Source organism: Lates calcarifer, linkage group LG3, assembly GCF_001640805.2.
Source record: "Lates calcarifer isolate ASB-BC8 linkage group LG3, TLL_Latcal_v3, whole genome shotgun sequence".
In the NCBI taxonomy this organism is placed as follows: Eukaryota; Metazoa; Chordata; class Actinopteri; family Centropomidae; genus Lates; species Lates calcarifer.
The window spans coordinates 21103057-21128073 of record NC_066835.1 but is presented as its reverse complement, the minus strand read 5'-3'; the positions used below and the strand labels follow the sequence as shown (position 1 = coordinate 21128073).

The 25017-nt window shown below is 44.4% G+C and overlaps 1 protein-coding gene across 4 annotated transcripts; it reads left to right on the top strand.

The window, feature by feature from the left end:
• The first annotated feature begins 1642 nt into the window (after positions 1-1642).
• Positions 1643-24682, top strand: LOC108887524 (chromodomain-helicase-DNA-binding protein 4). Of its 4 annotated transcripts, none has more exons than XM_018682993.2 (41): positions 1643-1872; positions 2366-2529; positions 5290-5399; positions 5806-6048; positions 9762-9880; positions 10072-10337; positions 10455-10585; positions 10676-10814; positions 11809-11975; positions 12172-12405; positions 13368-13571; positions 13676-13884; positions 13977-14108; positions 14194-14293; positions 14483-14674; positions 15347-15547; positions 15665-15802; positions 16005-16126; positions 16711-16884; positions 16980-17121; positions 17233-17364; positions 17641-17758; positions 17861-17985; positions 18071-18163; positions 18270-18408; positions 18499-18668; positions 18760-18937; positions 19688-19777; positions 19935-20026; positions 20147-20280; positions 20465-20609; positions 20790-20943; positions 21095-21204; positions 21341-21596; positions 21745-21801; positions 21913-22092; positions 22187-22295; positions 22423-22555; positions 22649-22844; positions 22966-23141; positions 24333-24682. In XM_018682993.2, the coding sequence occupies exons 2-41, from the start codon at positions 2469-2471 to the stop codon at positions 24345-24347; spliced, it is 5886 nt and encodes a 1961-aa protein (XP_018538509.1). In that variant the 5' UTR covers positions 1643-1872; positions 2366-2468; the 3' UTR covers positions 24348-24682. The 4 variants fall into 4 exon arrangements, with proteins under 4 accessions (XP_018538509.1, XP_018538506.1, XP_018538507.1 ...); XM_018682990.2 differs by having other exon boundaries at positions 1644-1872; positions 11806-11975; XM_018682991.2 differs by having other exon boundaries at positions 1644-1876; positions 11806-11975.
• The last annotated feature ends 335 nt before the right edge of the window (positions 24683-25017 follow it).

Sequence of the window (25017 nt, the reverse complement as noted above, 5' to 3'; positions counted from 1 at the left end):
TTAGTCGATTAATGATCAGATGACTGACAGAAAAATAATCTGCAGCGAATTTGATTATCAAATCATCGTTTTGAGGAAATTCTGTAAGAAAATTTGTTGAAATTCTTTGGTTTCATCACCTTGTGCTTTTGGAAATGACTTTATTTCAGATTTTACTGACTCAATGACCTTTGGTTTTGGTGAATGACACTAAACATAAACATAAGTTTTGATTGATGGTAAAATATTTGTTAGTTGCAGCCTTATGAGGTGACGTGATCACAATTTGTCATTTGCAAGCGGACGTTTGCATGAGTCTGCCTTTTGAATACACAGGTTCCAATGTGGAGTTTCTGTCCACACACTTTTGGCCACATACTGAATTATGGTTGATATGACAGCTGCTGAATTTGGGGTATTTCTTTTTTTTTTTTTACAGATTTGTGGGTGACTCGGGCAGCGTCAGCAGAGCGAATTCGTCCTGCAGTGCTGCAACAACAACGCGTAACTCACTCTGTTGCTTCACAGGCCCCCCTAAAACAGAGCTCCCCATTAGCTGACATGTGCACTGTTTATTTCCCGTGTGGTAGAATGTCATTCAGAAGCCTCTCTGCCGCACTAAGCACAAACAGGTCTGCGTTCTGCCCCAGAGTCTGACTGTACTACAGACAGTCAATGGTGGGAAAAAACTGTCTAGGACCCAGACGATTTTCCCACCATTGACTGCAATGCATTTCCAAGCAGCCTGTGGAGCAAGCCAGTCTGTGTGTGTGTGCATGTGTGTGTGCAGACAGCTTAACTCAGCTGTTGGCTTGGCTCTTGCACTTCTAGGGCTCCCTGTTTTGAGTTTTTGAGGGCTGCAGACTTGAAGGCTTTGACTACAGTTTGACCCCCGTGACCTCCATCGGTGGTCCTCGCTGGATGGTCGAGCACCTGACTTTTTAACCTCACACTGACCTAAACACAATACTTTTTTTTTCTTTCTTTTTTTTTTTTTTACCTTCTTGGCCTCCATGTGCTGATGCAAAAATCACCCTGATGGTGAGTCATGCATTTAACAAAGTCGTATATTCCAGCTGATAATGCATCATATTGGGGTTACATCTGGGTCACCCCACTTTTCATGACCCCAGGGTACTTTAAAGGTGGTTGTCAGCCTCGCACAGCATCTACATCCTGTGCACAGTCTTTAGCAGCCGGGCTCATATACAGTACAGTGCCTGCGCATACATGCAAACATGCACACTCAAGTTAAGCAGTCATGTGGCACACACAGTTGCCATGTGACGGCTTTTCCTTTTTTTCCCCCCCTCCTTTCTCCTATCTCTCTTTTTGGAGTTATGCTTATTGTGGGATGTCAGTGACTGCACTCATTACTATTATGGGATGCCACACGGGGGTGGGAGGGGGGGTGCGTCTCCATGGTAACCGTGGTTGCTAAGGGAGGGGGTGGAGGTGTGTGTGTGTGTGGGGGGGGTGGTTGGTGTGCATGCATGGAGGAATGGGGAAGAGACTGTAGGAGAGGGAGGGGGTGAGTTGACTATTATGGTCTGTACGTTGCAAGGTAACTATGCAGAGTGGGGGAGGGGTGACTGAAGTGTGTGTGTGTGTGTGTATATATGTGTGTGTGTGGAGGAGGAGGGGGGGGGGGATATTATGGGATGCCTGCCCCCTGATCTCTTTGTGTGTGTGCGCGCGCGCGCGGGGTGTGTGTAGTGTGCGAGGGAGAGAAAGAGGAGACGGCGTCGTGCGCACACGCTGCCACAAAAAAACACGGAAATATATTTAAATTGTATGAATACCGTTACCTTCACAAAAAGAGCTCCCAAGTATTGATTGAGACACAAACTGAGCCCGGAGTTACTGTTTTTGGAAGCTGTGTGGAATCAAGTTGTGAGTATGTCAGTTTTTTGGTTTTATTGTTTGTGGATTTACTTGAGTCAGGATGAGGTGGTCGGGGTGAGACAGCCTCGGATGCCGGTGTTGTTACACTGAGATATTTTAGGGTTCGATATTATTGTTGTGAGAGCGGCTCGTTTCTTTCTCAAATCTGAACCTGGCCGCCGGTCAAGCTCGGTTAGCACGCATGCTAATGGGACGGAAACTAACGATAGTGGCAAGATGGCATGTCAGCTGAAGGCAGAGATGGAGTGAGTGAGGGTGCTAATCTTTGTTTGCTGCCCAACTTGATAGCCAGTCAAAGTTAGATTTATTGTCCAGGAAAAGCACATGTGGTGGGTGTTTGTGTCGCTCGGTGTTTTACCGGGTGCTGTGTTTTTGAATGCTCTTTAGTGCTATATATTCACTTCCGTTTTCTTTTTTTGTTCTTATTTCCCTGGCCGGCTGCCCTCTCCTAACTACACAACACACACCACGACCTGGGCAGACTCTGGCTGGGTCACAACTCTGGATTACCCTACAAACCAATAACTTTATTTAGTTAGCTAAACTGTTAGCTAACTAAATAGAAAGTTTTTCTGCTGTCCGCTATGTCTGGAAGCGAGGATGACAGAGATGATTACGGAGCCCCCGAGGACCGGTTAATGCACGGTAAGACAAGGCTCATTTGTTAGCTAAAATTGCTAATGTTCACCCTGGTTGTAGGCTAGCATGAGCAGATGTTTTTTGACATTCATATCAATCATGTTTCATTAGCAACGCGCTAACTACTAGCCAGTCGATGCTGCTAACTACCGGTTAGCTAACGTTAGCGGCAAAATTAGCAAGCTCTCGCTTTTCGCGGCTGCTCTGCTGTTGAACATCACTTTTTAAAAAAATCACAGGTTTTACCCCCCAAACCGCAACCACGGGCGGCATGGCTGATAGTTGCAATGTCGTGAAGTCACGCCGACTAACCGGCATGTTCCCGGGGCCTAACGTTAGCCAGCTACCGGTATTTTTTACGTGTCGATGATGACAAGATGGAGGCAGCCAGTTAGCTTGGAAGCTGGCGGATGACGTTCTGTAGCATTCCCCTCCTCATGGCCGGCGCCTTCGGTTTGATTGTGGGGAAAAAAGTAAAAAATAATCATTTGTAGTAAAAAGATAAATAAGATCCAAACGACTTATTTTATCGTCTCAGATACATACTAGCTTTCACATGCAACATTGCATTGTTTACAGTTTGTATGAATCGGACGAGGACGCGCCGCGTACACGGTGGAAGCATTGAGAACAAATAGTCCTGCAAGTTCGATTCAAGTGGCTAAAACCGACTGAAATATTCAAATGTATTAATCAAATAACCCTAACTTTAGATGAATCTGACATGTGATGCTGTATTAACAAAACAGTATGTAAACAAAGAGCAGGACCCTGCTGTAAAACGAAGAGAGCCGTTGATGTCTTTGTGTTTCTCATTTTAATTGACAATCCTATAAAAATTCATAGTTTTGTCATCTTGTAATATTAGTCACAGACACTAGAAATACATATAGACTCTGCGGCGATGGGAGGAAGTACTAAAGTAAATGTGCTATTACCACACTGTAAAAATACTCAAAGCAGAAGTCATGTATTGAAGATGTTACTTAAGTAAGTGTGTGAATATTATCAAGAAACTGTAATTACAGTATTGAGATTAAAAGTAATCAATAGGACTGCGATAAACAGTTATTTTCTTTGCTTATTATTTTTTGTTTTGTCTGTAAAATGTCAGAAAATACTACAAAAACCCACCTGTCCTAATTTAACACCGATCAAAGCGACTCTTTTAGACGTCTTGTCATATTCCTTTTTTATCATGTGCGGCAAAGGAAAGTCATTGATTAAATGACTATTCATAGCAGTTCTAGTATTCAATGCATTAAAATGTCATCTGTGAGTGTTACATATATACTACATTACATCATTCAGTTATTAGTAAACAAATATAAAATAAAAGCAGCATTTTACTGCTGTTACTAGTTTTCAGTTTACACCCTTTAAAGTATAGTACAGCATTTAATAATTATTGTCATTTTGAGTCAATATCCCGGTTATTTTCTCAATTAATTAATTGATTATCTGGTTTGCACGAACTCTGAAAACACTGAGAAATCAGATTTGCTCACAGCCCAAAGTGACACCTTTTTAAAATGCACCTTTTGTAATCAAGTGTCTTATCAGCTCCTCAGGAACTCACATCTCGTGTAGGTCAAGCCTCAGCAGATAAGTCCAAGTCAAGTCGGAAAATATCTTTTTTATGATTTACTGTAAGTCTGACTCGAGTCAAAGTCTTAAACCTGCAGCTCTGAGCTCCGTTAACCAAACACATTTTAAAGCTCAGATGATGACTACTCCAACTGGACTAAGATCATCTTTATCCCCAGATACTTACACTACCACAGTATTCACAAGGAGCCTCAGTGTGAGCTCTTGTTTTCTTTTAACAATGTTTAGATTGGATTCAATCTAAACTTCTTATCCTTTATATGACCTAAAAGCTCATCACATTAAGTCTTCTTCTTTACCAGGTGCATCTTAATGGCAGCTTGCCATTTACTTTTTTACCATAGTCAATTGCTTTAATTACTTTTACTGTGAGTGCCATACCACTTCACTTTGAGCAACTGAGGCAGAGCCAGACACTGGACTGGGATCCTCTCTGTCATAATAGCTGCAGGAGTGTGGTACAGCATAATGACTAATCAGTTGTAAATTTCAGTGTTCACCAATGGAACAAAATTGATTTGCGTTAACCCCCCCCTCCCCTCCTGAAGACAACTTGTAAAACTGCACCACCATCTTATCCTCTGCTTGTCCTGGTCGTCAGGACTCCTGATGGTTTTCATTCCAGCCATGTAATCAGGGTATTTTATACTTCCTGACATCAGGTGAATGTGGTTACAGCCTGGCAGGGGTTGGAAAGAGAGCTAAATTATCCTGCTCAAGTAGGGCCTGTGTTTCCTGGCTTGTATAAAAAAACAAAAAGGTAACAGTTAGCTGATCATGGAAATATGAATAAGCCCTGTCAATCAATACTAAGCATATTTATTGACACTGTAAAAAGTCAAAATCCTCCTAATCTGTAAATACTCAACCAAAAATCTAAATAAGCAAAGCTGAAACACAGATTTAAAAAGATAAACTATGAGACCATAAGAGAAGCTGCTCAATGACAGCCATTTGTTTCCCTGTTGATTTGGCAAATCGAGTAAACACACCAAACCACAGCCAGAATTTACCAGCATGTGGCTGCTGTTTTGTTTCCTGCAGGATATGTAAGCGACTGCTGATATGCATGCTATCTTCACGGCTCGAATACACTGACACACAGTCAGTCCTCTGTGTATCTTAACCGTGAAATGTCTCCTCTGGCCTGATTTGTAGACGATGACGAGGAGGAGATCTCGGAGAGCGAGACCCCGAAGGTGAAGAAGAAGAAAAAGGCCAAGAAGAGCAGAGAGAGTAAGGGCAGCAAGAGGCGGTCGCGCAGAGAGGTACGTGTGTGTGTAGTGACTAAATGTAGCTATACCCCAAAACATCTTAAGAATATGACACATCTCTTTCATCCCATTCCCAGTTCAGATGCTGTGCTAAATGGAAACCAGGAACAAACGATTAAAACCCAGGCACGATTAGTTTAGCTTCACACGCAATAAAAAGAATGACTGTGCAGGCTTTCATAATCTCCTCATGTAGGCAAAACAGCCAGCAAAGTCAAATATACTTGGAAGTACTAAAATGGATAATGAGTTACACAGTGAAAAAGTTGCTATCATACGGTAAAATTTAATACACAGAACATATGTTTCATTACTGTGCACTTGAATAACAGTGATGGATCAGTTTCACTGTCCCTCTCTTATTATTTGTTTGCTGCCACCTGCACTCTCCTTGCTCCAGGAGTTACCCATCAGCTCCCCAGAGCCCATGGACATCGGCGGGGTGGAAGAGGCAGAGGAAGGCGGCCCTGCCCAGCGCTCAGACAGCGAGGGCAGTGACTACACTCCAGGACGCAAGAAGAAGAAGAGAGCCAGCAGCGGCAAGGAGAAGAAGAGGAGCAGTGCCGGGGCCGACCGGAGCGCCGCCAAGAAGAAAGACCCAGAGCCAGAGGAAGACGAGGACGACGACGATGACGACAGCTTGGTAAGGAAAGCCAGGCAGATGATGAATATGAGTGTGTCGGGGTGTTTTGGGACCAGCAGTGTTATGTTTTAGTGAAGTTCCTGATGACCCCCGAATTGGGCAGGAAGTATCTCCTGCAGGAGCTGAAAAGCCCCATAACAAAGCATTTACTCTGACTGAAGTAAAAGTAAAAAGAAAAATGTCAAAGATTTTGTAAAGAACAATTGGTGAGTCAGTTGTCAAAGACATTATATATAAATATATGTAAGTATGGAGTGATTGTGGCTTGTTTTATTTTGGATTCCCGCACAGGTCTGGTTCTGTGTAATGCTGGACTTCACTCTGGAACGACCATACCACTGTGCAAATTAAATATGCGTGATATTTTTGGTGCGTTTTCCTGTTGTTCCAGTTGGTCATTGAGTTGTGTAATCTATCCCAGCGAGCATCAATTTGCATTAATGTTAAGCTATCCATTATAGGGCAGTGATGCAGGTTGAGTTGAAACGTCTGCGCTACATAATAACTCATAATAACAAAAATACAGTTCAGTGTGCTAGTGGAGATTTCAGGGTCCTCTGATTCTCATAATGTACAGAGATGAGTGGACACCACTGTGCTGTCTGTGGTAAATCAAATTGTACAGCATCATTTGCAAAATTTACTGTAATGTGAAGCATATGTGAGTTAAAGTAAACGGGCCAAAACATGCAAAACCACAGGTATGGTTCTTTTAAAGTGTGTTATAAAAAATAAACAACATGAAATGAAGCTTGCAGTTCTCGGCATTAATGCAGCTAGAGGTCGACCTTTTTGTTGGGTTAATCATCTGTAGTGTGGTCCAATTTCTAAAGATGCTGTCTTTGAGGAAAAAAAACTTTTCTAATCGTCCTTTCTTTGGTGCACGATGAGCAGCTATTGATCGTGTACCTGTGATGGAGTCGGTCATGGTTTGACAAACAAAGATTTTATATGAGAGATGGTTAAACAAAGAGCTGTGTCTGGTGGACTTGGAGCCCGTCGGCCAATAGGGGGCCTTGTAGTTAATGACACTTATGCAAGGGGGTGGCGTGGGGTGTGTAAGTGTGTGTGTGTGTGTGTCTGGGGCGGGCGTGTAAGGCATATATGCTGTTACCATGGCAACCCCGCCTAGTGCCGCAGCGCAGTGTGCTCTTGACCCTTTTTTTCTCTTTTTGGTTAGATAAACACATTTTGATTCACTGGTCGAGCCGCCTTCCATCCAGCCTGAAGCCCGTTTCTGTAAGATGAAGAAATGGGAAGCAGTCCTTTTGGTGAAAAGGCTGGAGGGGGAAGGTGCAGGCTTGAGGTGGTGTTCAGGGGCATAAACAGCGCAAGGAAAACCAAGTGTTTTCATCAAACTGGTGGTGGCTTAAATCAACCTCCGTGGTTTTATCGGCCAATGTATTTCCAAGAAACAGGCAATAGGTCAATGGAAATAAAGATGCTTTATGACTGAAAATCTATCAACAATTATTCTGACAGTTGATTTAGGTCATTTTTCAAGTAAAACTAACAAACATTTAGTTGTTCCAGCTTCTCTATTGTGAGGATTTGCTGCTTTTCTTTGTCTTGTGTGATTGCAAACTCAATATATGTATATATGTATACAGGACAAATTCACCTCTGGTAAATTCTGATTGTTTTTTAACCGTTAATCAGTGGAGAAAGTAATAAACAGGTGAAACGATGAAACAGTAATGGCAGCCTGAGTTTGAGCATTTGTTTGCTTTGTTTGAAGTGAAAGTTGGACACATGGACCAAAGTTAGAACTGATGATTATTTTCACTATCAGTAAACATATCTTTATATGATTTCATCCAAGACTAAAGAAATGAAAATATGAAATAAAAGATTTAGAAACGGAGAAAATCAGCGAATCCGAACAAATTAAAAGCTAAAACCACCAACTCCTCAATCACTAATCAGTTGCCATTGGGGGATGAATTAACAAATTAAATGTATTGGTACCTAATTAATAACTATATCATTAAGCCAATTATTGTAACTAGTGTGGTGGGTAAATCCTAATTGATTTGTCAAAGAGTGTTTTTTGTGGCATTTGCTGGCTAATTTCAGACCTTCTTCACCAACCACTTGAACCTCTCAACCGTGCAGTCGTGGTCTGACAGAGTCAATGAAAGTGTTTAAAAATGAAAATACTCCCTTGTTTTTTCAAATGAAATCCACTTGTAGTGGAAAGACTGCTCTGCAGCAGATAACTAAAGCATCTGTGACATGATTTGTATGTTTGAGGGTAAAATAATTCACTGGGGCTTTGAATAAGAGGCTCTAGGTGATGTGCAGGGAGGGAGGGACAAAAGATTTTTGTAAGAACTGGAGTGTTTGGCTTTTGTGATGCACAAGAGCCCAGCACTACTTTATACAGCCTCTATGTGAACCTGTGTAGTTTAGTACACAGCCACAGCTCGACACTGAAAATCACAGCTGGTGCCACATGTTGGTCACTTGTTCTGTGCGTGATCAGTCAATGCTGTAATCATCCAGCAGCAGCCACCTACAAATTAGAATTAGTTTGTTGTGAGTAATAATGTTCAGAGAGACACTTGGCACCAGTCATGCTGTCTTTTTAGCACATTGAATTGTGGCAGCACAGCTCTGTACATGTTAGGGCTTCTCTGCTAAACCAGGTTGTCCACCACACACTCTGGTCATGTAATCAATTAATCAGATTAGTATTGATTGCTCCTCGCTTACTGAGTTAAAATGGTCTTGAAAAAACAGCCAATGTAGAATCTGAGGTTCAGTGGCAGGAAAAAGTAAGCGAACACTTTGGAGTTATCTGCTTTTATCTGTAAGTTTATCTTAAACTGTGAAGTCTTCATCTGAGTTACAGTTTTAACTAATAACTCACAAATCATTGCGTTGTTTTTGTCAAATATTTACAGTGTAGGTTGGAAAAGGTGCAAATCCCTCTGCTAATGACATCAAGAATCAGGATGCAGCAAACCTGGAGTCTGGTAAATGAAACCAGATTGGAGGGGCTAGAGCCACTGTGACTTATAAAAACATCCTCAGAAGAGTTATGATCTGGAATTGTTGATTTCCATGAACCTGAAATCCCAAATGTGAAGAACAGTTGAGGGAGCATCGTGATTTGGGGCTGGACGGGGCGACTGGAAGAGCCTGTTTGTTGTTATTGCTGCCAAAGGAGATTCAGCCAGTTATTAAATCCAAGGGTTCGCTTACTTTTTCCATCAGCACTGTGAATGTTTAATGGGTGTGGTCAGAAAAAGACACAAAAGATTGTAGTTGTTTGTGCATTATAATCTTAAGCACACTGTGTTTGTATTAACGTGTGACTTAGATGAAGATCAGTTCATGTTTTATGACCAATTAATGATGAGAACAAGGTCAAAGAGTTGACTCACATTTTTCTTTCCACTGTCTACGTACTGTATGTGGCTGTTTTTAGACTCTAAGCACTGTAGACAGATCTTACAGCTGCTCTACTGTTTGTATAATAGTGTTTGTCAGCAATTTCAGAAAGTTTTAAATAGATGAGGGTTTAATTTAGTGTTTTTTACCCTCAGGTTATTTATTCTTTTCTTTTTTTAATGTGTTATGTATGCGTTTGTTTTTGGTTTTATTTCAGAATTACAATCCCATAAACCTTTCAGGCTGTGTCTCACCTGTGTCGATTCTTTACCTGCTGATGTGATTCCTGAAGCTCATTGTTTTTGTGTTTCCTGTAGGAGCCAAAGTCTTCATCCCAGCTGCTGGATGACTGGGGTATGGAGGACATCGACCACGTCTTCACCGAGGAAGACTACCGCTCTCTGACCAACTACAAGGCATTCAGTCAGTTTGTCAGGTAGATGCACACAAAGCTGATAATGTCCCAGAAAAACCCACAATATTTTGCAGAAATACAGGCAGACGTCCCAGGGAGCTTAACAAGTTTGATTATATTAAGTCTTTTTCTTTTTACTTACTGTTCAGTTGCTGTTTTTTATCTACGTTTATGGCAGAAGTAAACTGTTGCTCTGATTCCCTTGTCTCCAGGCCCCTAATCGCAGCCAAGAACCCCAAGATCGCCGTGTCCAAGATGATGATGGTCCTGGGCGCCAAGTGGCGCGAGTTCAGCACCAACAACCCCCTGAGGGGAGCAGCTGCTGCCAATGCCGCCCTGGCCACCGCCAACGTACCTGCCGCTGTTGACACCATGGTGGCAGAGGTCGCCCCAGCTGCTGCTGCACCTCCAGCCCCGGCAGAGTCTCAGCAGCCCCCTGCACCGCCGCTACGCAAGGCCAAGACCAAGGAAGGCAAAGGTACGGTAGGCAGTAGGGGTCAGAACAGAGCCTGAAATATCAACGCTGGGTTTGGATATCACAAACACACCTTTTGGATGAGCATGTGACATTTGTGTTTTCTCTTCCGTCCTGTAGGACCCAACGCCCGCAAGAAGTCAAAACCAGCGCCGAAACCACAAGAGAAAAAGAACAATGCCAAGACCAAGAAAGTGGCTCCTCTCAAAATCAAACTGGGAGGCTTCAACAGCAAGAGGAAACGCTCATCGGTAGGAGACCTTTTCATCTCTCTGTCCCATGCTTCTCGCATCCACTTGGGGTTTTAAACACAGCTGGAAACTTTGTGTGTGTGTGTTCAGAGCGAGGAGGATGAGCCTGACGTGGACAGTGATTTTGAGGACGGCAGCATGAACAGCGTCTCTGTCTCCGAGGGATCAAACAGTCGCAGCAGCCGCAGCAAAAAGAAGCCGTCCAAGAGCAAACCCAAGAAGAAGAAAGGTACGTCTGCATGTTCTGAGTGTGTGATGAGCCTTTGCACTTTACACTGAATAGTCATTTTTTTGTAATCTGCTGGAGGTGACACCTTTACGCTGGTTGTTTCACCTGGTGACTCACAGTCAGAGCTCTACCTGTGGAGCTGTAAGCAGCTGCAGGTAGAGGCCTACACATTGAAAATTGCAGGTTAAACACACAGTGGTGAATAGTAATGGCTGTGTGCAGGGTAAGGCATTAAAAGTCTGTGGAATGCACAACAACACGAGGAGGTGTGTGCACACACACAAACACACACATTAGTCACTGTGACTGAGTCAGTGCTGTTTGGTATATTTAGAAGGACACATCTTGGTCTGGGTTGTCGCCTACCGACGCATCCTCTGTAGCAGCTGTCACAAGACCGAGGCTGCGCTCAAAACAACGTCACGGATGAATTCAGACTGGCAACTGGCAACTGGAGTCCTTACTTAGTTGCAGCTGGTTCAGTGTGGAAATCCTTTAAACTGTAGTTCTGGTGTTTTGTTTAGTCCGTGAGGAGTTTAGGTGAAAAGTTGGGGTTTGCTGCTCAACATTCAGCCCTTTGAAATCTGCCACAGTATGTTGTGTTGCTTTCCAGTTAAACACACCATTAGGAAATGCTACAAAAACTTGTCAGTGTGAGTTTAATCTTTATTTAGCTTCACATGTACATCTGTGAATGTCTAGAAAATGTTGAGGGATGAGTGTTAGGGATCAGTTTTACCCCCCATAAAATTGATATCTCTATTTTTGAAGTGAAACCTTTCAATTTCAGTCTGTTGGTGCTATTGAGGAAATGTGTTCATGAGGGGAAAAAATGACTCATTGAGTGGGTTTTCCTCTGACAAACAACATAAACACAAAGCAGAATGACATAAATGCAGAGTCTGGATTACAGCACACATCACATCCGGTGTCTCAGCTAAATGTCAGATGGTGTTTTGTTTAAAAAAAAGTGTTTTTCCCTCCTCATCAGAAGCAGAGGATGGTGACGGCTACGAGACCGACCACCAGGACTACTGTGAGGTTTGCCAGCAGGGTGGAGAGATCATCCTGTGTGACACCTGTCCCAGAGCGTACCACATGGTCTGCCTGGACCCTGACATGGAGAAAGCACCAGAGGGCACCTGGAGCTGCCCGCACTGTGTAAGCTCTCTTATGTTTTAACCACCGTACTGACTCTCTTATCCCCAGCCACGTAAAAGAATTCTCCAATTAAAGTAATTTTACAATCAATCAAAGTAGTAGCAGTAGTAGAAAAACAACTGCAGATAAATCTGATATTGTTGCAGTGCAAGAGTTTGAAATATGAAATGCTCATTTCCGACTCCCTCAATCCCAGGAGAAGGAGGGCATCCAGTGGGAGGCCAGGGAGGAGGGCTCAGACGGCGAGGAGGACAACGGCGAGGCAGGAGAGATGGAGGAGGACGACCACCACATGGAGTTCTGCAGGGTCTGCAAAGACGGAGGAGAGCTCCTCTGCTGCGACTCGTGCCCCTCGTCGTACCACATCCACTGCCTCAACCCGCCACTGCCTGAGATCCCCAACGGAGAGTGGATCTGCCCACGCTGCACGGTGAGTCGCCCACGGTCGCTGGGGTCAAATGACGTGATCGATGTGAGGCCTGACCTGTCGCAGTCGCAAGAGTCGAGAAAATCTGCTGAACCTGGCAAAGTTTCTACATCGATCTGGTGGATATTTCTGCTCTCTGCTCAGCGTGTCTTGATTGGAAAAGCTTTTTATTGATCCATTAGATTGTTGCGTGCTTGTTTAGGTCATGTGGTTTGATTAGTGGTTAAAAAAACAATCATAGTTTCATTCTACAGCCAACTCAACAAACCAGAGTGGAGGCAGGATTTAACAGCATCTTTTACCACGTCTTTGGCTGCAGCTGATGTCATGTTTTCAACTTCATGATCAGAGAAATACAACAATATTGTGGAGCTTTGAGAATTTTTCATTTTGATTCAATTAATCATTTCAGTAATTTGTTTTCTAATGTGACGATTTGCTGACTTCTGTGTTTAATATGATTGTAAACTGGATATCTTTGGGGTTTGGGTTGCTGTTGTTTGGATAATGATACCTGAAGGCAGCACTATTACTGTTTACTCATCTGAAAGTTGATTGTTTAATCTAATATCTGAAAACAGTGAAAAAGGTTGTTGAGTTTTGTCCAACTAAAACTCAAAAATATTCAAGTTGCAAAGTTACAAAACGGAGCAAAGCAGAAAATCATCTCATTTCATAAACAGGAATATTCAGATTATCCAAAAAAAATTGATTTTCTGTTAACAGATGAAACGTTTCAGCTCCACAGTGAAGTGCTCTGACTTATCTCATCTCTTAAGTCAAAGAAGTTATTGCACTTTCCATTAGATAAAAACTCTCAGATGACTCACATGTTACCACAACACCTCTTTTTTTGTTGTCTGTGATTAAATAAACTAAACAGTTTATTCTAGAAGTCTTAGGTAGATTTTTAGAGTAAGAAAAAAAGGATAAACAACCAATAACTTTTTTTGCTCCTCTTCCAGTGTCCACCCATGAAAGGGAAGGTCCAAAAGATCCTGACTTGGCGGTGGGGTGACCCCCCTCCTCCCACACCAGTCCCTCGCCCCCCAGACCTTCCAGCAGACGCCCCCGACCCCGCCCCGCTGGCAGGGCGGCCGGAGAGGGAGTTCTTCGCCAAGTGGTCCAACATGTCGTACTGGCACTGCTCCTGGGTCACAGAGCTCCAGGTGTGTGGAATACACACAAGTTAAGTACTGCATTTGATCCTGTTTTAGATGAAGGGTTGTACATTTTCTCTCTTTCTCATTTCCCCCCCCCCACCCCCCACCAGCTCGAGCTCCATTGCCAGGTGATGTTCAGGAACTACCAGAGGAAGAACGACATGGATGAACCGCCGCCCATTGACTTTGGCGACGGAGAAGAGGACAAGAGCGTTAAGAGGAAGAACAAGGACCCCATGTACGCACAGCTGGAAGAGAAATACCTCCGCTTCGGGATCAAGTTTGAGTGGCTGATGATCCACCGCATCCTCAACCACAGGTCAGCACACACTCATTTTGACTCATCTGCCAAACACGAAAATAAGCAAAATTAAAGTGAACTTTTTCTTCTCTCTCTGCTGCGTTTTCCAGCGTGGACAGGAAGAATAACGTCCACTACCTGATCAAGTGGAGAGAGCTGCCATACGACCAGGCGACCTGGGAGGCCGAGGACATGGACGTACCTGAGTTTGACACCTACAAGTTGCAGTATTGGAACCACAGGTGAGACACAGTCTGCGCAGCACTGTCACAACTGCAGCCTCAAACAACACACACTGCTCTCCTAACTGTGTGTGTTTCTTTCCAGAGAGCTGATGATGGGAGAGGAGGGGAGACCCGGGAAGAAGATCAAGGTGAAAGGACGAGTTAAGCGGCCGGACAGGCCTCCTGAGAACCCTGTCATAGATGTAAGTCCTGGCTGTGTTCATATTGGTGTTGGTGTTGGAATAAGTCATTTTTTGAATCCGAAGTCACCACCAGTTGTTTCTTTGTGACAGTGTTTAAACTTTTAACTGTTTTCCAAGGATTTTGACAAACTTAATTTAAATCTCAGACAGTCCTGTGTTTAGAAATCTGCTCCTTGTTTCTGTTCTCAGCCGACTATAAAGTTTGAGCGTCAGCCAGAGTACCTGGACAGCACAGGCGGGACACTGCACCCCTACCAGCTGGAGGGTCTGAACTGGCTGCGGTTCTCCTGGGCTCAGGGCACAGACACCATCCTGGCCGACGAGATGGGTCTGGGAAAGACGGTCCAGACCGCCGTCTTCCTCTACTCGCTCTATAAAGAGGTGGGTGCCTGTGAGATACTGGGTTATGTTTGTTTGCTGTAAAGATGAGCGCTACACTCACTTCTTCTCAACTGGTTTGTTTGAAACATGAGCTGCTAAATGAGCTCAGCACAAAAATTAAAAGTGAGTTTTGATTTTAAGTTTGTTTTTGTTTTTTTCAAGGAATTTAATTAAATTAGTTTCATTTTTATCTTAGGACAAATTATCTGTGCGACAGCGGAGCTGTCTATAAGTAGCTGTCGTCCTATTGGCTGGGGACCATCCAGCCATTTTGTGTAAGTCAGGTGAAATCTGACGACATTAAGTTGGATCTCAAACAGTAAACATTCATAGACACTGATCATGTGTGTGACTGCTGCCACCTAAAGGTGGGAGGCCAGAATACACTTCCTGTCAGAGCAGCAGGAGATCTTGTTGCGGTTTTGAATATGAATTGATGATTTTTGTTTGTTTTCACACTGAATTTACCCCGAGGTATTTTGTTTTAAATACATTTTTTAAAAATATAGTAAAGTTCAAACTGGGGGAGATGTTCACAGATCACTCTAATTCATGACACGACATCTGGATCTTTTTTGTGTAAAAATTAGAATGAAAACATGAGCAAGTTAATTCACTTTAAAATATTTTTGAGCGATTTTGCCATCAGTCTGACTTCCTCTCCACCTCCAGGGTCACTCAAAGGGGCCGTTCCTGGTCAGTGCCCCGCTCTCCACCATCATCAACTGGGAGAGAGAGTTTGAGATGTGGGCGCCCGACATGTACGTGGTGACCTACGTCGGAGACAAAGACAGCAGAGCCGTCATCAGAGAGAACGAGTTCTCCTTCGAGGACAATGCCATCCGAGGAGGAAAGAAAGCCTCCAGGATGAAGGTGAGAGGAGAAGGTGGTGAACGAAGACGGGAGTGGAGGAGACAGAAAATCAGAGCAGTTGGGGATTGGGTGAAAAATCGTACTTATAATATTTTTTGTGTTGATTTCCGCCAACAGAAAGACTCATCGGTCAAGTTCCACGTCCTGCTGACGTCCTATGAGCTGATCACCATCGACATGGCCATCCTGGGCTCCATAGACTGGGCCTGCCTGGTGGTGGACGAAGCCCATAGGCTGAAGAACAACCAGTCCAAGGTACAGAGAGACGGTGTCACCAGTGCTTTGGGTTTATTTTGTACCACCACTGCTTTTTCTACTTTTAAATTAATCATACCTGAGATTATTACAGGATTATTTTGTCAGCTGCTTTTTCCAAGGTCAAGACCTGTCGCAGAAATCTGAAGTTCCACTCAGCCTGAAACTGTTGTAAACATGATCTTTGTCTCCTCTGCTGTAGTTTTTCAGGGTGTTGAACAACTACCCTCTGCAGCACAAGCTGCTTCTGACCGGAACTCCTCTGCAGAACAACCTGGAGGAGCTTTTCCACCTGCTCAACTTCCTCACACCGGAGAGGTTCAGGTAGGCTCCAGATCCTTCACCTTTACTGCACTGAGGATTACAGGGAGGTTTCCTTTTGCCATAAGATAAAGTTATGTGAAACAAGCCTGGGAGTCAGTGAGGGTTTTGCATTTAACAAGCCACCTGCATGTTTTTAGGTTGCAAAGTCATTAAATCATACTAATTGTTAATAGATGTGGTCCGTGTTATTCTGCAGGTCAAATCCTTCAGCTCAGAGGGGAATCCAGTTACAAACTTTATGATGCAGAAATTAAAGGACTTGCAGCAATACTGATTGGGCTCATTGTATACCCAAAGCACAGATCCTTTGTGTAAGACTATGGTGAAAATGATTTAATGTCTGCATTTTAATTAAAACCTGAAACGACTTGGGGAAAAAAAAATTATTGTTCACTGAAACAGCATTCTCTTGAGATCTGATGTTGATGAGTGATGCTGTTTTTAAAAAGCAGCTGTGGGCAATCTGCGGGAATTTGCAGCACATTCGCAGCAGCTGACTTCTTTAGCTGCCATCAGCAGTGCGTGACCGTAGACTGTAAAGTGACTCCTCACAGTAACTCACATGTCTGACTCTCCGTACGCAGTAACCTGGAAGGTTTCCTGGAGGAGTTCGCCGACATCGCCAAGGAGGACCAGATCAAGAAGCTGCACGACATGCTGGGTCCGCACATGCTCAGGAGGCTGAAGGCCGACGTCTTCAAACACATGCCCTCCAAGACCGAGCTCATCGTCAGAGTGGAGCTCAGCCCCATGCAGAAGTGAGTCGGGAGGGCGGAGTTTGAGATGATCAGAAAGCTAAACGCACAAGAATTAGTTACAAACAGAGAGGAATGTGTGTGTTCTGTGTTTGCAGGAAGTACTACAAATTCATCCTGACGAAAAACTTTGAGGCCCTGAACACCAAAGGAGGAGGAAACCAGGTTTCTCTGCTCAACGTCGTCATGGACCTCAAGAAATGCTGCAACCACCCCTACCTCTTCCCCGCGGCTGCCATGGTACGACCCAAAGGGGTGAAATGTGAAGAAGACAGCTGAAGATTGATTCTGGTTTTTGAGTCCACCCTTAGCAAAACAGAACCATAATGTTTGATCGGTTACTCCTAACAGGAAGCTCCAAAGATGCCCAACGGGATGTACGACGGCCAAGCTCTAACAAAGGCTGCTGGGAAACTGCTGTTACTGCAGAAGATGATGAGGAAGCTGAAGGAGGGAGGACACCGAGTGCTCATTTTCTCTCAGGTACGACACCAGAGAGATGACTCGACTGTGGTTGTCTTTAAAAAACCCTCCACATTTTCCACACTGCACTCACGTTTACTGTTTCATTTTCTCTTGTGTCCTGATTGTTCTCTTTTGAAGCGATCAGTCTCAATCAGATAAATATTTGCTATTGACCCTGATGCTTTCGTTACTGAGCAGACTCTCCCTTGATGGAGTCAACTAAAAACAGGTGCTTTAAAAAAATATTTTTTTATTATTTACTTATTGAATCATCTCCTGTGTGTTTCGCTGCAGATGACCAAGATGTTGGACCTGCTGGAGGACTTCCTGGAGAACGAGGGCTACAAGTACGAGAGGATTGACGGAGGAATCACAGGAGGGATGAGACAAGAAGCCATCGATCGCTTCAATGGTGAGACTGAGAGACAGACACAAAGTGCTCCTTTTCTGTGATTTAATCTTTGCTTCATCTTCTATTTTTCATCTTTTTTTTTTCCTCTCTCCCTTCCCTCAGCTCCTGGTGCTCAGCAGTTTGCCTTCCTGCTGTCAACGAGGGCCGGAGGTCTGGGTATCAACTTGGCCACCGCCGACACCGTCATCATCTACGACTCGGACTGGAACCCTCACAACGACATCCAGGTACAGGATGAGTGCTGCTGCTCCATCCTTACTTCACCCTGTTCTAGAAACACCTTATTTATCTACCCTCCTCCTCTGTGTCCAGGCCTTCAGCAGAGCTCATCGAATCGGTCAGAACAAGAAGGTGATGATCTATCGCTTCGTCACCAAGGCCTCTGTGGAGGAGAGGATTACTCAGGTAAACAGATTTTTGATGAGACAGTTATGTTATACTTTAATTTTTTTAGCAGCAGTATTAACAAATCTTCCTCTGCGTCGCCTTCATTTCTCCTCCCTCTGTCCAGGTTGCCAAGAAAAAGATGATGCTGACTCACCTGGTGGTCCGACCTGGTCTTGGATCCAAGACCGGCTCTATGTCCAAACAGGAACTGGACGACATCCTCAAGTTTGGAACGGAGGAGCTCTTCAAGGATGAAGGAGAAGGTGAAGGATAGATTAAGACTCAGTGGAACAGGTTGATCTGTTTGTAAAGTGAAAAGTGAAGATGTTCTAACTGATGTTTTGGATCTTTAGGTGAGAACAAGGAGGAGGACAGCAGCATCATTCACTACGATGACAAGGCCATCGACCGTCTGCTGGACAGAAACCAGGACGCCACGGACGACACCGAGCTGCAGAGCATGAACGAGTACCTGAGCTCCTTCAAGGTGGCTCAGTACGTGGTCAAAGACGAGGAGGAGGAGGTGAGCACCTGTAGCTGGTTGTAGTGTGGTGTGGTGTATTTCCCTCCCTCTCTCTCACGCCCCGTTTCTCCATCGTTTCCCTGTCGCTCAGGAGGAGGAGGTGCAGCGGGAGATCATCAAGCAGGAGGAGAGCGTGGATCCAGACTACTGGGAAAAGCTGCTGCGTCACCATTACGAGCAGCAGCAGGAGGATCTGGCCCGCAACCTGGGCAAAGGCAAACGTATCCGCAAGCAGGTCAACTACAACGACGGCTCACAAGAAGACAGAGGTGAGAGAGAATGACGTCTGCATCAATAGTTAGCTGGTTTTTAAAGTGAGTTAAAATGCACAAGCAGAAAAACAGAATCTGACCCGACATTCAACACCAGCTTTTGTCAATAGTCCTAGTTGCATAACACGAGGTAAAAATAATCAACTTTCAGCTCAGTTTGTGGAAAGAGTTTTTCTCACAGCAGCTCAGCAGTGTAGATTTTAGAGCTCGCCTCTTCCTGCTGCTGATGCAGTAAGGTCTTAGACAGCACGTAGGTTATGACCTTTTCTGCTTTGGTCGATATACTGGTGCAATATAAAGGTGAAATCACAGATGGTTTGTGACCATCTGTGGCCTGTTGATCTTTGAAGTTCAGATTCATAAAGCAAAAACAAAGCTGAACTAAGATAAGTAAACAGAAATATATGACTGTTAGCAAGTGGGTGAAAATTCCAGTTGGACATTAAGAAGTGCAGAGGGTGAGACCTCACTGACACGCACACACACTGTATGTCACATAATAACAGACTGTTGTGTGATGATTTATGACACTACAGCTGAGATGTGTGTGTTTGCACGTACACATCGGTTTTACAGCACGAGTGAGTCTCTCTCTCTCTGTCTGGAGTCATATTTAATTTATTTATTCATGAAACATGTGACCCTGATGACCTTCCTCCACACAAAGAGCATCATGGGAATAATTCAGTGGTCAAAGTGAAGTCTTTGTGGACTGTGGGTTTAAAAACATCTCTCTGTATCTGACAGCTGACTGGCAGGATGACCAGTCTGATGGCCAATCAGATTACTCCGTGGCGTCTGAGGAGGGAGACGAAGACTTTGACGAGCGAACAGAAGGTAAGAACCACTGTTTGTGTACAGAGGTACAGGACGTTGAACCACGTATTATTCTTTAATGAGCAGAATGCAGTGATACGGCGATGCAGCACGCCCGCCTCGATGCAGAGCGTCAGGTTTTATCTGTATAATCACCACAACTCGTTTCTCTCTGCAGCCAACTCTCGCAGGCCGAACAGGAAGGGCCTGAGGAACGACAAAGACAAACCGCTGCCCCCCCTGCTGGCCAGGGTGGGAGGCAACATCGAGGTGAGCAGCTCAGCTCTAGTCTGGGACCATTTGGTATCCCTCTTTCAAACAACTGTATTCCATGGTTTATAGCAACAAAAGGTGTTAAAGACTGATGATTTCTCCTCTGCTGTTTCCCAGGTGTTGGGTTTCAACTCTCGGCAGAGGAAGGCCTTCCTGAACGCAGTGATGCGTTATGGGATGCCTCCCCAAGATGCCTTCACCACCCAGTGGCTGGTCCGAGACCTGCGAGGGAAATCTGAGAAAGAGTTCAAGTAAGAAACGCAACAAATTCATGAACTGTTGTTGTTGCCTGCAGATATCCTTAAGGAAATGAAGTGTTCAATGAATGAATGATAATCGAATCTGAATTTGTAGTTTACATTTAACAACTTTAACTCTCTCTCTCTCTCTCTCTCTCTCTCTCTCTCTCTCTCTCTCTCTCTCTCTCTCTCTCAGGGCCTACGTCTCTCTGTTCATGCGTCACCTCTGCGAGCCTGGAGCTGACGGTGCTGAGACCTTCGCAGATGGCGTCCCCAGAGAAGGCTTGTCGCGGCAACACGTCCTCACCCGTATCGGCGTCATGTCACTTATTCGCAAAAAGGTGACAAACACAAATCAGCCTTTTCTTTTCCATTCACCATCATGTGACTTCATTAGATTACAGAGAGGATGTTTGAGTTCAGAATGAAGATTTAAAGAACAATACGTCGCTTGGCATCGTTTTTTATCTACAGTTAATGAATCACTGACTGACTGAATACTGACTCTGGTTGTTTTCCAGGTCCAGGAGTTTGAACATGTGAACGGTCAGTGGTCGATGCCGTGGATGGCCGAGCTGGAGGAGAACAAGAGAGCCGCGGCTCAGCCCGACTCCCCCGGAAAAACCCCGTCCACTGGCACGCCTGCCGACACTCAGCCCAACACTCCTGCTCCAGGTAACACACACACACACACAAGGTCTGACTTTTTGTAGAGCTGAGGCAACAAACACACACTATACTCAGGCATTACACAAACTCTCCAGCTGTTGACTGTAGATAAGAATGTCTTCCTGTTAAAAATATCCTGTTACAAATGTTGTTGTAGTTGATGACTCCTCAAAGAACGACGAGGTGGTGAAGGACGGAGAGAAGGAGGTGAAGAAAGAGGGCGAGGCGGAGAAGAACGGCAAAGAGCCCGTAAAGGCTGCCAGCGAGGTAAAGACATGATGCGTTTGAGACGTGAAGAAAAGTCAGAACTTTGGACTTTCCGCTCTCAGAAATGAAAGTAGAGGGAGAATGTGTTTCTTCAAGATGTCTGACAAAGTCTCTCTCCGCTTCCCGTCTCCTCCAGGTGATCGCCATCCCAGACGACGACGAGAAGAGCCCGTCGGCAGAGCAACAGGAGAAGAAGAAGAACGGGGAGGAGCCGATGGAGACGGACAAGCCGAGCAACGGAGAAGCAGAGAGCGTGAAGGAGAAGGACGGCGAGAAGGAGAAGGAGGGAGAGGGTGAGAAGAAGAGTCCGGAGGGAGGAGAGGAAACAAAGTCGCCCGCAGAGGCAAAGACGGAGGGGTCAGAGGTCAAACCTGAGGACACTGAGGTCAAAGGTAAAACTGGTTACTGTACTTGAGATTTTTATTTCTCTTTTATTGTGTTCTTTTTGTTTTTTTACTCCCTCTCCCAGCTGTAGTTGAATTTTTGAAAGTGTGATGTCTTCTCTCTTTTTTTAATGTTGTTATATCTCTGGTTTTGCAGCAGAAGAAAAGAAAGAAGAAAAGATGGACACCACTCCACCTGCAGATGAAAAGAAAGGTACCAAAGCTTGTCCTCTTTTTTTTAAAAAAGGGAACAAACGGCTAAATATCTTAGATCTGTAAGCAGAGGGTTGCAGGTGGTGAGATTCTCCATTCATTCCTGCTGCAGATCTGAAGGAGGAGAAGGAGGCGCCGAAGCCGGAGGAGGCGACTAAACTGCAGAACGGAGACAGCAGCAAGGAGAGCTCAGCCTCAGCGGGCACTGCTGCTGCTGCAGGAGCAGCCAGCGAGGAGAAGAAGAAGGTGAAGACCAGGTTCATGTTCAACATCGCAGACGGAGGATTCACCGGTACAAACACACACACACACACACACACAGAGGAACACATGGTGGAAAGTTGTGTTTTCATTTTATCACTGACATCCTCCTCTTTGTTTCTCAGAGCTGCACTCTTTGTGGCAGAACGAGGAGCGCGCTGCCACGGTTACCAAGAAAACCAATGAGATCTGGCACCGTCGCCATGACTACTGGCTGCTGGCCGGCATCATACAGTATCCTTTTCCTACCTGAGTGATGGGAGAGTGTGTTTGTGTGTCTTTGAATCCATCTGCAGTAACCTTTGACCCCTGGCAGTGTTGGATAAATTAGTTGTTACCCTTGACCGTGACCCCCCCACAGACACGGCTACGCCCGCTGGCAGGACATCCAGAACGACGTGAAGTTCGCCATCCTCAACGAGCCCTTTAAAGGAGAGATGAACAGAGGGAATTTCCTGGAAATCAAGAACAAGTTCCTCGCCAGAAGGTTCAAGGTACGAGCCAAGATGGAGCCTCGAAATGTTGAAGCTTTGATTCGCTCCGTGTTGATTTCACGGTAACCTCGAGCCTCGTTCTCTCTCCTCCAGCTGTTGGAGCAGGCGCTGGTGATCGAGGAGCAGCTGCGTCGTGCCGCCTACCTCAACATGTCGGAGGACCCCTCGCACCCCTCCATGGCCCTCAACACCCGCTTCAGTGAGGTGGAGTGCCTGGCTGAATCCCACCAGCACCTCAGCAAAGAATCCATGTCCGGGAACAAACCGGCCAACGCCGTCCTGCACAAAGGTAAAGACAGAGGCCTTTGATACGCAGATACAACGTCTGATCTGATGACTGCACAAACAAGCTCTTCAGTGAGTGAGAGACTATAGCTCCTCATTGCTCTCTCTCTCCCTGTCTGTGTCAGTGCTGAAGCAGTTGGAGGAGCTGCTGAGTGACATGAAGGCAGATGTCACCCGCCTCCCAGCGACTATCGCCCGGATACCGCCGGTTGCCGTGCGACTCCAGATGTCCGAGAGGAACATCCTGAGCCGGCTGGCGAGCCGAGGGCCCGAGACACAGACACAGGCACAGACACAACAGGTAACACACACACACACACACACACACAGTTTGTTTTTTAATCCTTAGCTTTGTTTGTTTTAACTCGCAGGTCGAACTTTAATCCTGCTCATTATTAATCAGATATTTCCTGGTCCTTCAGTTAAACTCTCCATTTCATGAGAAGTCATTTGTTAGAAGTTCAGCTCAGTTTCAGGCTTTAACACCTTTTTTGTTCTTTGTTCATAAAGTCTGTTTTTGTTTTCAGGTTTATACCAAAAAAAAACCTTATCTGCAAACTATATCTAACTATATCTGCAAAAATACTTTTCTCTCACTAAAACTATGATATTTCTAAACTAAAGAAGTTTAACCCACATGGCTGTCAGTTGGTTTTCTGGTGTAGAGACTGTTTAATGTGTAGAGATGAATAAACAGGAGATGCAGTGGTTTCATTACACCACTACACCCCCACATGGATTCATCATAATTATCATTATTATTTTTTAATGGCAGTTCTGTTGGATGTCCTGAGGACTGACATGTATCGGCTCTACAGTGACAGATCCTCCTGTCGCTGCTCAGTCTCTGTTACTGACTGTGTTTTACCAGGAAACTCCATGAGCCAGAAAACGTGTTGCGTTACTTTCTAACAGCAGGTCACCCTGTGAGCTTCGTATTTAACAGGGTTTTTAAAACTCTGACCTTGATATTTAACACTTATAGCTTCTGTTTGCAACCTAAAGAAATGCATTAAATGTATTTTACCACATTTTATTTTTAAATGTGGTGAAATTTTATTTAAATGCACCATTTAAAAAAAAAAAAAGGAAATTACGGCGCACCATGCTCTGCTGGCGGCACCACAGGATGTCACAGTCATATACACCAACATTTAATTATTAAACAGCAGCAGAGAACTTTGATATGGTGAGTTACAACACGTCCACATGTCCAGAAAAATCCTGTAGGAGACACATGTTGTTTTTCTACAAGCTAACAGTTAAAGTTAAAGAAGCAGGACCTGTTTCATGTTTGAGTTTTATTATATTAGCATAGCTTTGGGCTATGATGAGGATTTTTACTTTAGCTGTTTTAATAACATTTGCTTAACTCTTAAGAGAACATTTCTTTAAGGAGTTGAACACAGTATTTAGCCTTTGTTTAATTTAAAAGTTCATTATAGAAAAGGCAGTTAGTGATGTTGTTCGTTGTTTGTGTGTTTTTCCTCAGATGTCGCAGCAGTAGACTGAAACTCGGCTCTTTACCTCGAAAACCACCCCCTGCCTCACCTCGACATTCCTGATTGGTGCACAGCAGAATGACAGACAGCGCGCCCAAGCTTGAAGCCACGCCCAGTTCACCCTCCGCCCCCAACCTCACCCTCACCCCCAACAGACTTTACAGAGTTTTTCTTCTGGAGGATCGAATCCCTTCCCAACCCCCAAGTTTGAGGCTGTGGACAGAAAAGCTATTTTATTTTTTTTTTCCTCCTTTTTTTTCAATTTTCTGTATTAATATTATTGATATAATGTTATTATGATGGTTTTTTTGGGACCTAAATAAAAAAATGTAATAAAGAACTTGTTGGTTTGGTCAGTTTAGGAGGAGGTGGGACACAACGTACAGGTTTGTTTGTCTACCTTCATTTGTACACAAATAAACCTGTGCTTTTCAGAAATGAACAAAGTAAAAACTCAGACTACCAACAATAGTTCTGTGACATCGAATCTGTTACTGAAACCCAGTAGCTTTAATTTTAGGTCAGTAGTAGGTTTATCGTGCAGCACAACATGACTGGGTTCTGTTCTTATGTATACAGGACGACCTGTGAGCGTACTGAACGTATTTGATGGTTTTTGACTGACTGACAGGTGGTGGCGGTTTTGTGCTAACAGCTAACAGACGGATGTAAATT

What these genes read in the sequence shown, in the direction of transcription:
- LOC108887524 (XM_018682990.2), top strand. Translation starts at nt 2,469, where the DNA reads ATGTCTGGAAGCGAGGATGACAGAGATGATTACGGAGCCCCCGAGGAC. An exon ending in TTGCAGTATTGGAACCACAG is followed by an intron (nt 14,109 to 14,193) that starts GTGAGACACAGT and finishes GTTTCTTTCCAG; the next exon opens with AGAGCTGATGATGGGAGAGG. An exon ending in GAGTGCTCATTTTCTCTCAG is followed by an intron (nt 17,365 to 17,640) that starts GTACGACACCAG and finishes GTTTCGCTGCAG; the next exon opens with ATGACCAAGATGTTGGACCT.